We start from the raw sequence: 12,782 nt of genomic DNA on the forward strand, positions 1-12,782 counted from the left end.
GCCGCCTGCGTGCGCGCGCCCGGCGGCTGTCCGGTTCTTATAGTGCCGCGGGCGGCGGTTGCGCGGGGACGGCGGGACGGCGGGACGGTGGGACATGGCGGCTGGGCGGCTCGTGCTGGGCCTCGTGCTGCTGAGCGCTCAGGGCGGCTTCGGGGCAGGTAAGGACCTTGGGGTGGGGGCGCGAAGCCTGCTGGTGATCTGGCCTGGCTGGGGGCGGCCCGCCCTCTGCTCCAGGGGAGACCCCAGCCCGGGCGAGAGGGAGGAGAGCCCGGCCGGTGGAGGGAGGCCCAGCCCGGGGGATGGTGGGGAGGGAGACTCCGAGCTGAAGCCGACCTGTGCGAGGCAGCTTAGGAGGGACTTTCCTGCTCGGAATGCTTGGGCGGGGGCCGCAGGGGAGCCCCCGGGCGCCCAGGCCCTGGCTGTCATCCGGGAGGTGGGCTCTTGTCCTCACGGGGGCGCAGGCACCCAGGCACGTGACGGCCCCTGAGCCGGGTCGGCTTTCCGGCCGGAGGGATTGTCCTTCTTCCCGGGATTTAGGTCCCGTGTCTCGCTCTGGCTCTGCACTTGTCCCTGGAGTCGCCCGAACACTTAAACCCTTGTGGGGAGGCATACACTCTTCTTCCTTCGTGTTTGTCTGATTTCGGGGCCCAGAAGAAGGTGGAGGCTGGTCCACCCTCCTGTTTTTACAGGGCTGGAAACAGAGGCCCCGGCCGGGAGGGGAGGTGTTCTAAGGTCACCGTGAGCCCCCCCGGCTCAGAGCAGGAACTGTGGGGGGACTATTTTTACAGACTCTCAAACGGAGCTCCTCACGGGAGGGGCAGCCTGTTGGGTGGGCAGACGTGGTTCAGAGAATGCTCACAGCAAAATGGGTTAAGGCGTGCTTTTCTGGGAGAAAGCAGAGCAGCCTCTCTTTTGCCTGAAAGAGATTTTTTTTCCTGTACGGAGCACGACTTCCCGTTTGGTTCTGGGTTAACGATTTATAGTGACCAGCGTGTAGAGAACAAAGTGCAGACCTTGGGGGCAGGAGCAGGTGGGCTCTGAGGGGGGTGGCAGCTGCCCTAGGGCGTGGGAGGGGCTGCCCCTTAGAGAAGCTTCACCGGCTTACTGCTGACCTACTTTTAGATCTCCGTTCGCCTCTTTTCTTTTGCCTCTTAATCAAAACGGCTATTTATTGACCGCCCTCTGGACAGGGCCCCTGGCAGGCGAGGTGAGTGCCTGGCAGCGTGAGCCCTTTAGACGCAGCCCTCGCCAGCCAGCGGGGAAGGATGGCCCCCGGTGTTCTGCTGGGGGCACAGCTCCGATCCATCACCCTTGTCTGTGGGGTTGCTCTTACACACTCACACCATGTGGGTGTGTGCAGTGGGCAGTCCTGGTTTATTTACGCTGAGTCTGAATCCCCCTGGGGCTGTATCTGTGCCTGTCCTCCCTTTTTCACTTTGCACCTTTCCCAGGGACTCTGGGAAAGACCTGAAAGTCTGGGTCACGTGTCCTTTTTCTGCCTGGGGTGAGTGAGTTCGCCTTTCCTGGCCAGGTCAGCTCTCCAGAAACCTGCCTCGGGCAACTCTGCTGGAGCAGGTGTCTTCGTGGTGGTGGTGCGGGGGGGGGGGGGGGCCATCGCCTGAGGCCCCAGGATGATCTTCCTCCTGGGAGAGCCCTGCTCTCCAGGCTACGCAGGGCCCTGTGGTCCTGGCGGGGCTGGTGGGCAGGCATGGGCTTGCTAGCTGGTTCCCTCTCTGAGCCTCGGGTGAGGGGCCGGAGCCCCCGGCCCGCAGGATTAGAGGGGTGAGCAGTCCGGGGCTGGCCTCCCAGAGGTGGTGTCTCCTGGCCACCGCCTCGTCCCGAGAGCTCCCCCCAGGATGTGTACCCGAGGCCTGCCTGGCCCTGCGCCCTGCCCAGCCCGGCTGCCGAGTGGGCACAGAGGAGGGGTGGCTGTTTTTAGATGAAGGTGACTTTACTTGAGAACATAGGTTGCAGTCACGTGGTCGGGAAGGAGGGTCAGGCACTCGGGTTCCCAGGGCTCTGGGAGGGCCTGCCTGTGCACGGCCGGGGCCCCTGTGAGTTCTTGGGGTGCTGCCCTGGGCCTCCTGGGCACTGGGCGTGGCTGGGGGTTCTGGAGGGGGGGCTTTTCACCCTTTTTCCATCACCGCCCCCTGAGGAGCATTTTGAGGCCTTCTTTCTAATGGCCCTGTCCCAGTGACCTGTCAGTGTCACAGATGTTACGTCCCCTGTGGCAGCAGTCTCTGTTGTCCCCTGGGGGCCACAACCCGGCACCCCACTTGGAGTGATCCGGCCTGTTGAGGATGGGTGACCGGCATGTGGCAGGTCGCTGGGGCGGACGGGCTGGCTCCCTTGCTGCGTGTGTCCCTCTGGCCAGGACAGGGGTGTCGGCCTGCGGGGCCTCAGGCAGGGAGGGCTCTCCTGGGCGAGGCTGGCCAGCCCGTTGGCCTCTGCGGACACCTGGGATGGGTGGAGTTGGGGCCCACCTCTGCCCCTCTCTGAGAGCTGAGGCACCCTGCCCTGCTGCCACCTGGAGGAGTCCTGCGGGCACTCCTCTCTCCTCCAGGAGGCAGGGTGGGGCCTGGGTAAGACCTGCCTGAGCACCCCTGTCCGAGGCTCTAGGGTGCAGAGGCAGGCCCTGTCTGGGCAAAGCGCTGCCTCTGGCCTCACTTTCTGCCCTGACTCACCTCCCAGCTCTGTACGGAGCTGCTGGTTCTGCAGTCTTGGGAAATCTTGACGGAGAAATGCGGGTTTCCGGAGGCCTTTGGTGAAAGTGACGCAGAGGTCCATCCTCACGCCCCTGTCTGCCTGTAACCGCCTGGCCTGAGGCCTGAGTGGCCAGTGGGCGGACGTGAAGGTCCGTCTGTCCCCGGGGCCTTGTGGCCAGCCAGGTGTGCTCTCCTACACGGCCGGTACGCACACGTGTGCCGCGTATGCCTCTACACCTACGTGTCCGTGCACACGTGCGGGCACTGCCGCGGCTGTGCCCCCAGGAGCGGGGAGCATCTGGAGCTGCAGAGGGGCCTCCTTTGCTTCAGTCCCTGCTGGCCCGGACTTCTGAGACGTCCTGTCCCCTTTTAAAGGAAGAGCCAGCAGGTGGCCAGAGGCGGGGCGGTGAGGACTGGCGGCTCAGGAAGAGGCCCCGCCGGGCCCTGCACGTGTTCTGTGCACGGGCTGGCCTTGGGTCCTGCCTCTTGCACCCGAAGGAGGCTGGCGTCCTCCGGACCCGAATGCAGCCGGGGCGCAGGGGCCTGCGTGTGGCCAGCCCACCCAGGACCTGACACACAGGCCCAGGCGGGATCTCAGACGCCCAAGGAGATGTGCGCTCTGCCCGCAGTCGTTCCAGAAAGCTGCCCAGCTGTGAAGTCTGTCCTGGGATGTGAGCTTTACTTTTCTTAGCGGCTGAGGAGTCCGTGAGGACGGGGGAGCCCGGTTTGGGTCATTGGGCGTCAGCCGGAGGGCTCCTGCCGCCCGGTCCAGCCGGGGGTCGTGACCTGCGATCGTCCTGCTCGGCTTCACGTGCTCAGTCTGTGCTCACACGGTTGTGCCGTCGGAAGTCACCGTGTGACCCCAGTGAGGGAGCGGGGGTCCGGGGTGGCGGCCTGCCCGGTGGGTGCTGGGGCCCCGCAGCCTGGCTGCGTCCCTACTGACTGAACCGTTCCAGTGCAGTCCTGGATTCTGCTTTCACCTGATCTTATGCCAGAGGCCTCTGGGCCCAAGTCCTGTGGGCGTGGCCTTCTCCAAGGGTCGCCTCGGGTGCGTGGGTGTGGGTGATGGTTCTGGAGAAACAGGCGCTTCCTGGTAGACGCCACTGTGCCTTGGACGCGACTTTATAAAGTCCCCGCTGTCCCCAAGGACAGCTGCCCCGGGATCCTGGGTGGTTTGACAGGAGTATCCCCAGGACACCTGCTCCCAGCCCTGGGATAGGGCTCTGGTGTGGACATTCCCTGAAGATCGGCACCTGGAGGTGCGGCCCGACCCCCAGCAAAGGGGTCCTCATTCTGGTCTGCCGTCCCGGCCCCCTCCCTGAACGCCCAGAGGTCGGGTCTCCTGCCCCTGGTCCCTGGAGAGGAGCCCTCCCCAGCTCAAGCCCAGTCTCCCAGCTCCAGAACTGTCAGCGTGCTTCTCACTGTCTGGTTCTAACTGGCTTCACGTTTTGCTTCCTCAAGAGAAGGTCGTAATGAATGGGAGGCTTGCCTGGTTGGAAATTGAGAGGGAGGGCTGCTGGGAGTCGCCCCAGCGTCCCCGGCAGGAGGACAGCCTGTCATTTGTATGGAGGTTTGTGGCACACGCGGCCTTCTGAGAAGCAGGCACCTCCAGGACGGGGCCGCTGCAGCCCCCTGGCCCCCGTGGCCTGAGCACACCTGTCCCACCCACCCCGGTGGCCTTCCCTTGGTTGTGGGAGAGAGGAGGAACATGCAAGACTACTCAGAGCGGGGGTGGTGACCTGGGCGGTGATGGACTTCAACTTTCCAAAAAGGCCTTTCGGGGCTGTGGGGCTGGACCCAGCAGTCACTGCCCTGGTCCTTGTTCTGGGGCCGGGGTGGGCGCTGCTGCTGTTCCCACGCCCAAGGCCCAGCCAGTTAGGACAATTCCTGGCAGAATCCTGCCGCAGACCCCGAGGGGAGGGCCTTCCAGGAGCCCCATGCGGTTCTGCGCTCCGGGTGCCAGCCCTGGCTTCTCTCCCTCTGGGGAGCTGGGGTTGGGAGAAGTGGCAGGCTCCTTGGGTTCTCCCCTGACACTGTTCTCTTCTCTTCTCTGGCTGCCCAGGGAGCACGATCTGGACTTCCGTAGATGATGATGGCTCCAGAACCCGCCTCACGTGCGCCTTGAATCACAGCGCCACCGAGATCGTGGGCCACCGCTGGGTGAAGGGGGGCAAGGTGCTGAAGGAGGACGCGTTGCCCGGCCTGAGGACGGAGTATGAGTGAGTGAGGCTGCCCCAGCAGCAAAAGGCGGGGCCTGCCTGGTCTCCAGGGGCCTCTGGTCAGCGAGTACGGAATTTGTAGTCGCTGGGCTGGCTCTGGACAGAAGTTGGGAACGGGCTCAGATGGGGGTTTGGAGACAGCTGAGGCCCAGGATGCAGGGAGGGTCCAGTGGCTGCCAGACTTGACCACCTCCAAGACCCGTCCCTCCTTCCGGCGCGTTGGGGACCCCGGTCCCTGGCTCGCTGGGTTCTGAGCACCGCCGGGGCCACTGCGGAGCCTTGTCTCGGGGGAGGAGCGGCTCTGGAAGCCCAGGGCTCCTGGATGTGGGTGTGGGGTAAGCTGCCTGCCGCCCCTGCACCTCCTGGTCCCTCCTCCCCGGGGAGGCACCCTCCCGCCCCCGCCCGGCAGGGTTTGGACAGAAGCTTCTCGGCTCACACCCCGCTCACGGCCTCTTCCTGCAGTGTGGACTCGGACGACCGCTCGGGCCAGTACTCCTGCATCTTCCTTCCAGAACATGCGGGCCGCACCGACCTGGAAGTGAAGGGTGGGCTCCTGGGGGCCCCGGGCCTGAGGGGCTGGGGTGGAGGGGGGCAGGGCGGCTCCATCTCCGGCCCCGCTGCCCCAGGGTCAGGCTCCAGCCCGCCCTCCTCCCGGCAGGGCCCCCCAGCGTCAAGGCGGTGAAGAAGTCGGAGCACGCCACCGAGGGGGAGACCGTGGTGCTGGCCTGCAAGTCGGACTCCTTCCCGCCCGTCGCAGACTGGCAGTGGTCCAAGATGACCGACTCTGGGGACCAGGCCATCACTAACAGCTCCCAGCACAAGTTCTTCGTGGTCTCCTCGGAGACCAGGACGGAGCTGCATATCCCAGACCTGGACCTGAGCTCAGACCCCGGCAAGTATGTGTGCAACGGCACCAGCTCGGAGGGCTCTGGCCAGGCGGTCATCACGCTGCGTGTGCGTAACCGCTTCGCCGCCCTCTGGCCCTTCCTGGGCATCGTGGCCGAGGTGCTTGTGCTGGTCACCATCATCTTCATCTACGAGAAGCGGCGGAAGCCGGACGAGGTCCTAGATGGTGAGCCGGCCCCACATGCCCTCTGCTCCCCTCCTGGTGGGGGGACCCCTGGGGCCGGGGGTTAGCCCCCTTGGCCACCGTGTCCCGGGGCCTCCCTGGGGCACCCGCCCCCTTCCAGCCCTTACGGCCTCACCTGCCCCGCTTTCCTCACTGGGCTGCCAGCAGGCGTCCTCTGCGGTCAGTGCTCCTCCATGGGCTCGGTCTCCGCCTGTGGAGACTGCTTTGGGCCCAGGGCTGCGGCACCAAGTGAACCCCTGGCCTTGTGTGATGGGGCCACTGGGGTGCCCGCCTATGGGCGGGGCTGGGGGCCAGACAGGGCCCCTAGGTGCCTCTCACACTGAGACCCTAGACAGCTCACGTGAGGGTGCGTGTCTTGGGGCGGGCTGGCCCCCCACATGGCAGTCGGGGAGGCTGAGGGCGGCGCCCCGCGGGATGGGGCCACCTCGTGCATGGCCTGGTGTGCAGACCGCCGCTGACAGCCCGTCCTCCTCTCTTGCATGTGGCCGTGCACCTGCACAGATGAGGACGCCGGCTCTGCTCCACTGTAAGTCCCTGCCTCGCTGGGGGTGGGCGGGTCACTGGGCAGAGCTGGGAGGCGTGAGGGGCAGCTGTCTGGTCCTCCTGTCACCAGGAAGAGCAGCGGGCACCACGTGAACGACAAAGACAAGAACGTTCGCCAGAGGAACTCCAGCTGAGAGGTGAGGGGGGGGGGAGGGCGGGGCGGCCGAGGGCGGGGCTCCTGCTCCGCAGGCTGGTCCAAGCGCCCCGCCCCTCTCCCCCCCACCCCCAGGACGAGTCTGTAGGCGCCCATCCCAGCGTTTGCACAACCCCGCGCCCTTTCCTCTTACGGAAACCCACCTGACAAAAGCAAACCATGTCGTGCATTCAAATCACACGTTTTCTCACCTTTTTAAAGAAAAACTAAACTAGGGTTTTCTGTGTGTAGAATTCTGTCCCTTAGGGCTTTGCTTTTCTTTTTTAACCATCTCGTGAGCCCCCCAGGGGAGTCGTGAGGTTTGTGTGAGGCCCCTGCCACCCCCACCACCCACCCCCTCGCGTCCCCTGGGCTGTTGGTCTCCTGGTCTGGGTGTGGAGGACAGACGGCCCTTGTTCTGAGGCTCCCGCCCCAGGTCCACCTCCTGAGACTGCTCCGCTGTGTGGGGCCGGAGCCAAGTCCCTGCCCTTTGCAGAAGATCCAGGCGGAGCCGCGGTGCCAAGCATCCTGCCGTGAGAAGCCAGTGCTATCGGGTCACTGCAGGTCTGAGCACTGTGGCCGCCCTGAGGGCGTCGCCCTCACCGCTGCCCCGGTCCGCATACCCAGGAAGAGGGCGTCTGCTGCTCTTCTCAGAGCAGGAGCCGCTGTGATGGGCCTCTCTCCCCACCCCACCTTCCTACTCCCCAATAAAGTCTGACCCCTCATACTCTCCCGGCTCCTGTCTGCGCCGAGCCTGGGTCTCACCAAGAAAGCTCGTGGGGGGTTCAGCCGGTGAGGCGTAACGAGGTTAGGGTGCACGGGGGCTGGGTGACGGGTAAAGCCGGGAGTGGTGTACGGACCACTGCGACAGAAGTGGTCTGGCTCTCCAGTTCTTCTAAGCCTGCTTCTGCCCTTCAAAGGGTATCTGGACAAAACCAGGGCATCCTTTCCGCGGACCCCCAGGTTGGGATGGGCGGCCATCAGCCACTGCCGCCAGGCACCCGGCTGTCCTGGTCAGAACGCTGAGGGGGCCTGAGGGGCAGGTGAGCAGCTGGGGCCTCGCTCTGGAGCTGGGAGTCTGTCCTGAGGCACATCATCTGGGGTGGGGGCGCGGCTGCCCCTCTTGGGACCCTAGCTGGGGGTGGGAGGCAGCCCAGAGAACCCCAGGAGCAGCTCTGCACCAGCCCCCGCGGGGAGAAGGGGGTTGCCTGCTTACCCGGCCTGCATCCCAGTAGCTGGGCCGAATGGGGGAGCGTAGGTGGGGTTGAAGCCGGGTGGGGGTGGGGGTGGGGGTGGAGCAGGAAGTCCTAGGAGGTGGGGCGGAGCCCTGGGACTCTAGTAAGTACCACCTAGGCCTCCCGCTGGGCACACCTGGGGAAACAGTGCCAGAGGGGAAAAGGCTTGTCCAGGGTGACCCTTTTCCCACACCCAGGGGCTGTGGTCACCCCACGTCCCCCTCTGGAGCCCTGCAAGACCTGCAGGTCTGGGTGAGGGTCTCAAGCCACCTGCTGGTCGGGGGAGGCAGGGGTCTCAGAGTGTTGGGCCAGCTCTTCCTAAATCTCCAGAGAAGCCAGAAATCTGGGCTCACGTGTGAAGTCTGCATTTTTCAATGTTGGCAAAAACAAATCCCAACATTCCAAAGCCTCAAAAATTGACAGACTTCAGACTTGGCCCACTGGCCACCGGCTCGAGGCCCAGTGGGTTCTGAGGGGGGACGGAGAGGGCCTCTTCCCTGTAAATCCCACAGCCCCGGGACGGGCTGGGGGCTGGGGAGGGGTGGGGGTGGGGGTGGGGTGGACCAGGCTGCCCCCTGTCTGCTGACCAGGTGTGTCACGAGTCACCCGCAGGTCTGGTTTCCCTGAGCGCCCACGGGGAGAGTAGGGGTTCCTTTACGGGGACCTTGCACCGCACAACCTGGAGGAGGTGCCTCCCAGTTCACAGGAACTGAGGCCGCTGGTCCCCGAAGCCCTGGGGCTGGGGCTAGGGGCTGCGGCTGGCCAGCCATTCCCTCCAGCCACCACCAGAGGGCACCACGTGCACACCCCTGAGGGCACTGGGGCCCAGGAAGTCAGGGGAGCCCCTGTCTACAGAGGTCTTGGGATACCCTGCCTGTCCTTCGTGCCCCCTAGCTGGACACGCTGGGCGCTCGGTCCTGGGCACCCATCTAAACTTCTCTGGTCCAAAGGACGTACGTACATCCCTGCTTGTTCACTGCGCCATGTGGTTGTCACTGACAGTGTACGTGGGTCCGGGGGTTCTGCCAGCACAGAAGGTGACAACGAGGCTGGTTCCTCTCCGGGGACGCTGCTGAGGCTGGGGCCTGATGTTGGAGGGCACGCGAGGGTGTCCCCACCCGCACCCCAGCTGGGGCTCCGCCCACCTTCCTGCTGCACCCCTGGCGCCCACACACTTGGGGCTCGGGAACGACTGCTGGTTTCTTTGTCTAGACAGAAAGTGCGGGATTGTCCGCAGGCAGCGCCTTGGGGGACAGGAGGGGGTGGCATGTGGTGTGGAGAGGGGACCAGGCCCCCAGCGAGGGACGCTGCTCACATGTGCTTTTAGGAGAAGCCCGACCAGCACACAGGGCTGCTGGGCAGACGGCTCTGCGTGTTTCCCTCCCCGAGCATTTGATGAGCGCTGGCAAGTCTTCGGCCCCCTGTGCCCCTGGGGGCTGTCCTTGGATGCAGCCGCTGGAGCTGCCTCAGTTTCCCCAGGGGCGGGACAGGAAGTCACCGGATCCAGTGATATCATCTTTGGCAAACGCCTGGAGGCTCAGGACCCGGGGTCTGTCTCGGGGTCCCAGTCGCTGAGGCAGAGGGGCAGGGCTGGGCGTGCCTTCCTTCTGGGGCACAGGCTGCCCACCCCTTCCCTGGGCCCACCGCCCTCCAGACTGGGAGCCCTTCGAGGATGGGGATGGGGCCTGCGCCGGAGGCATCGGGGTGGGGGGCGCCTCCCAAGCCCCAGCCTCGTTCCTCCCCCACTCTGGGGCCCTGACGAAGAGCATCTCTGTTGTACACCGGGGGCACCCCAAGGTCCCATGGTGGCTGGCAGCAAGAGACGAATTTAGGGGTCTCGCCTGGCAGCAGGGGGCAGAGGTGAGGAGGAATGGGCCAGAGGTGTGAGGGTCCCAGGGAGAGTGAGGTCCACAGGGAAAGGAAATCCCAGGTCCGCCGAGGACCCCACCCTCATCGCACAGATGCCAGGGAACTCAGGCCTGGGTGAGGGGCTCCCTATGTAAGGTCACTCTCCAGTCGGGGCTGGACACCGGGGTGCTGCCTGGTACAACGGCGCTCGTGCGGGCAGCCCAGGCTGGGAGATGTCATCCCCCTTCCGAAGTCAGCGGCACATGTGGGCACTCGGGCCCGCCACACAAGGCTGAGGGGACAGTCAGTATTGCTCGAGTCTGGCGGTGGTGAGTTTTCCAGGCAGCCCTCGGAACTTAAGCTCTGAGACCCCTCCCTGGCCCGGGGCCTGCCAAGACCCTGGCCTGGCTTTGTCTCCCTGGTCTCTTAACTATTTTGCTGTCAGAGGGCCTCCAAACTGTGGGCTCCAGGGCTTTGGACCTGGACCCGCCCCAGCTGAGCAGGAAACACGGGCCATGTGTTGAGGTGCTGAGAGGCTGGGGAGGGGAGCTGCGGGCGGGACAGCAGGGCAAAGGCCTCGGGCCCAGGCCAGCTGGGCCTGCTGGAAGCCCCTGTGCCCAGAGCCCAGCGCTGGGGAGGAAGAGGTGGGGCAAACTGGGTGGGGAGGGACTGGGGCTTCCTTCCACGGGAAGTGGGAGTCCAGCAGCTTTGGGTAACAGACCACCACTCACTGTGAACTGACTTGGGCTTTTATTCCTGTTTGCCCAGGCTTGTCCCCAGCCCACCCCACCCCCACCACCTCTGGGTCTTCATCTCCTACACCCTCCACCCGCCAGGTCCTCAGTATCCCTTCTCCTCACACCAACCAGGCACCGTCCTGCCTGAGGACCTTTGCACAGGCCACGACACCTGCCGGCCGCTCTGGGCTCCATCCTCCCCTCAGGTCCTGGCTCTGACACCACCCACTCTGCGAGGCTTCAGACATCCCCCCAACACCTCATCCCCTGTCCTGGCTCAGGTTGAGCTCACCCCCTTCTAACGGACACTACAATGTCTGCTAAACATCACATGTGCTCTGTTGACTGTCACCCCACCAGGGTGGGGGCGGCCTGAGAGGTTCACTTCTGAATCCCAGCCCCCATCAGCTGCTTTGTAAGTATTTAGTGAATGAATGAATGAATGCTAAGAATGCTCTGGCCCAGGGCAAGTGGTGAGACGGGGTGGGAGGGACAGAGGCTGGTGGCAGCCTGGCCCAGAGTGGAGCCCGTGTGTTGGGGAGGAGTCTTCAGGAGAGGGGCTGGGACCCTCTCCTCCTCTGTGACTTGAAGGTCCAGGCCAGGTCCCTGGGGGAGGGATGCCATTCTGCCTCTCCAGGCCCGATGGGTCCTTGGGCTGGGCTGCGGTCCACCTCCTCCCCGCTGTCAGCCGAGAGCCCTGGGGCTCTGGCGGCCTGCCTGGACTGACATCTTCCCAGGGCGAGCATGAAAGATCCCCCTTCAGCTGGAACACACAGCTGCCTGGGTGGGCCACAGCCTGGCACTGCCGACACTCTCTCTCTCTCTCTCTCTCTCTCTCTCTCTCTCTCTCTCTCTCTCTCTCTCTCTCTCTCTCTCTCTCTCTCTCTCTCTCTCTCGCAGACTCAGGGCAGACGGCGGCCCAGCCTGTCCACCCATCTGGCTGTGAGTCTGGCAGGGTCTGACTGAAGACACAGCAGAGGTGGCCGCTGGAAGGCCCCCCAGGGCTCAGGACAGCCTGCAGGGGGACAGGAGATGGCCCGGCTCAGCCCACCCATTGTTCAGATGGGCCCATCCCTCAATGCCCTTGAGTCCCACCTGCTGTGCACAGGGACATGTCACATCTCCACCCTCATGGTCCTGACCTCCAGCTGGGTGAAGTCACCCAATATGACATCAGGCCTGAAAGCGCTAAGAAGGCCAGAGGGTCCCTGGAGGCCAGCGGTGGTCTTCCATCCCTCTCCCTGTTTCTCCAGGCCTTTCCTTATCTCTGCTCCCCATCTCTCCTTTGTGCAGGATGGTCTGGTTGAGCTGGGGTGGGGAGTGGAGGCTGGGAAGAATCCTGGGCCTGTGGCCTATGTCACCTGACGCCAGGAATCACTCCCCAGCCTGGCTCTAGCCCCAGAAGCAGAGCCTCGAGTGTTTTTCCAGATCTGGGGGCCTATGGGGCGGGGGCTGGCTGGAGCCTGAGCCCAAGGGGCAGAGAAATGGGGTAGCCCAACGGGGCTCACGTGTGGGCATCCGGTGGGAAGGGGTGGCAGACCCTGGGTCCCCCTGTGACCCTGGGCACTTCCCCACTTTAAAGCCCACCAGCCTTTTGGGAGAGCCCCCCCCGCCCCCCACTGTACTTTAGGGCCTTGTTTGAAGGTGGGGATCCTCAGAACCCTTGGGTGGCTCTTCCTATTGGCCCAGTTCGGCCTCAGTTTCCTCATATGCAGGAGGTGGGGGAGAGGGGGCCACGGTGGGACCTGGAGACTCCTGGCCTGACCCCACTTTGCCTTTCCCCACACAACACGTCTTTGTCCGGGGTCTCAAGTGACAAAGCAAGGGCTCGTGTGGCCTTTTATTATGGAAATTCTCAAACCTATAGAAAGGATGGAGGCTAGTATGGGGGCGGCTCCACTTCTCCGAGCCCCAGCGTCAGTGGTTACCGCCCCGCTGTGTCCTCTGGACAGAGGCGAACTGAAGCGCCAGGAGAAGGCCCCTCGTCAAGGTCGCGCGCGGCGGCGATGACCTTGGGCGCGTCCCTCTTTTTCGCGGGCCTCAGTTTCCCCTTCTGGGACTAGGCTTGATCGGATCTCCGAGGCCTCGAGCCGCGTGACCTTGGGCCGTCCCAGAGCCAGCGGCCTCAGTTTCTCGGGCGCGGGACCCGTGCGGGGCGCGCCGGGCGTGTGCGCGGGCAGAGGAGGGGCTCCCGCCCCCTCCCCTCCCCCGCGGCCCCGGCTCCGCCCCTCGCGGCTCCGCCCCGCCCTACCCCCGCCTCCCCCCTCCCTCG

At 64.8% G+C, this 12,782-nt stretch overlaps 1 protein-coding gene across 6 annotated transcripts; it reads left to right on the forward strand.

Annotated features, from left to right (window-relative positions):
* BSG (basigin (Ok blood group)) lies at window positions 1-7,417 on the forward strand. 6 transcript variants are annotated; one of them, XM_032626166.1, is made up of 7 exons: window positions 1-158; window positions 4,768-4,924; window positions 5,387-5,469; window positions 5,583-5,996; window positions 6,516-6,540; window positions 6,628-6,694; window positions 6,787-7,417. In XM_032626166.1, the coding sequence occupies exons 1-6, from the start codon at window positions 95-97 to the stop codon at window positions 6,689-6,691; spliced, it is 807 nt and encodes a 268-aa protein (XP_032482057.1). In that variant the 5' UTR covers window positions 1-94; the 3' UTR covers window positions 6,692-6,694; window positions 6,787-7,417. The 6 variants fall into 6 exon arrangements, with proteins under 6 accessions (XP_032482057.1, XP_032482058.1, XP_032482056.1 ...); XM_032626167.1 differs by having other exon boundaries at window positions 7,127-7,417; XM_032626165.1 differs by having other exon boundaries at window positions 7,187-7,417.
* Window positions 7,418-12,782: the final 5,365 nt, after the last annotated feature.

Source organism: Phocoena sinus, chromosome 3 (assembly GCF_008692025.1).
Source record: "Phocoena sinus isolate mPhoSin1 chromosome 3, mPhoSin1.pri, whole genome shotgun sequence".
Lineage (NCBI taxonomy): Eukaryota > Metazoa > Chordata > Mammalia > Artiodactyla > Phocoenidae > Phocoena > Phocoena sinus.

Bases quoted from the DNA above. Each gene is read 5' to 3' on its own strand.
- BSG (XM_032626164.1), top strand. From the start codon at position 1,345: ATGTGGGTGTGTGCAGTGGGCAGTCCTGGTTTATTTACGCTGAGTCTG. The intron at 1,505-4,767 runs GTGAGTGAGTTC...CTGGCTGCCCAG, and splicing joins GTGTCCTTTTTCTGCCTGGG to GGAGCACGATCTGGACTTCC. The intron at 6,541-6,627 runs GTAAGTCCCTGC...TCCTGTCACCAG, and splicing joins GACGCCGGCTCTGCTCCACT to GAAGAGCAGCGGGCACCACG.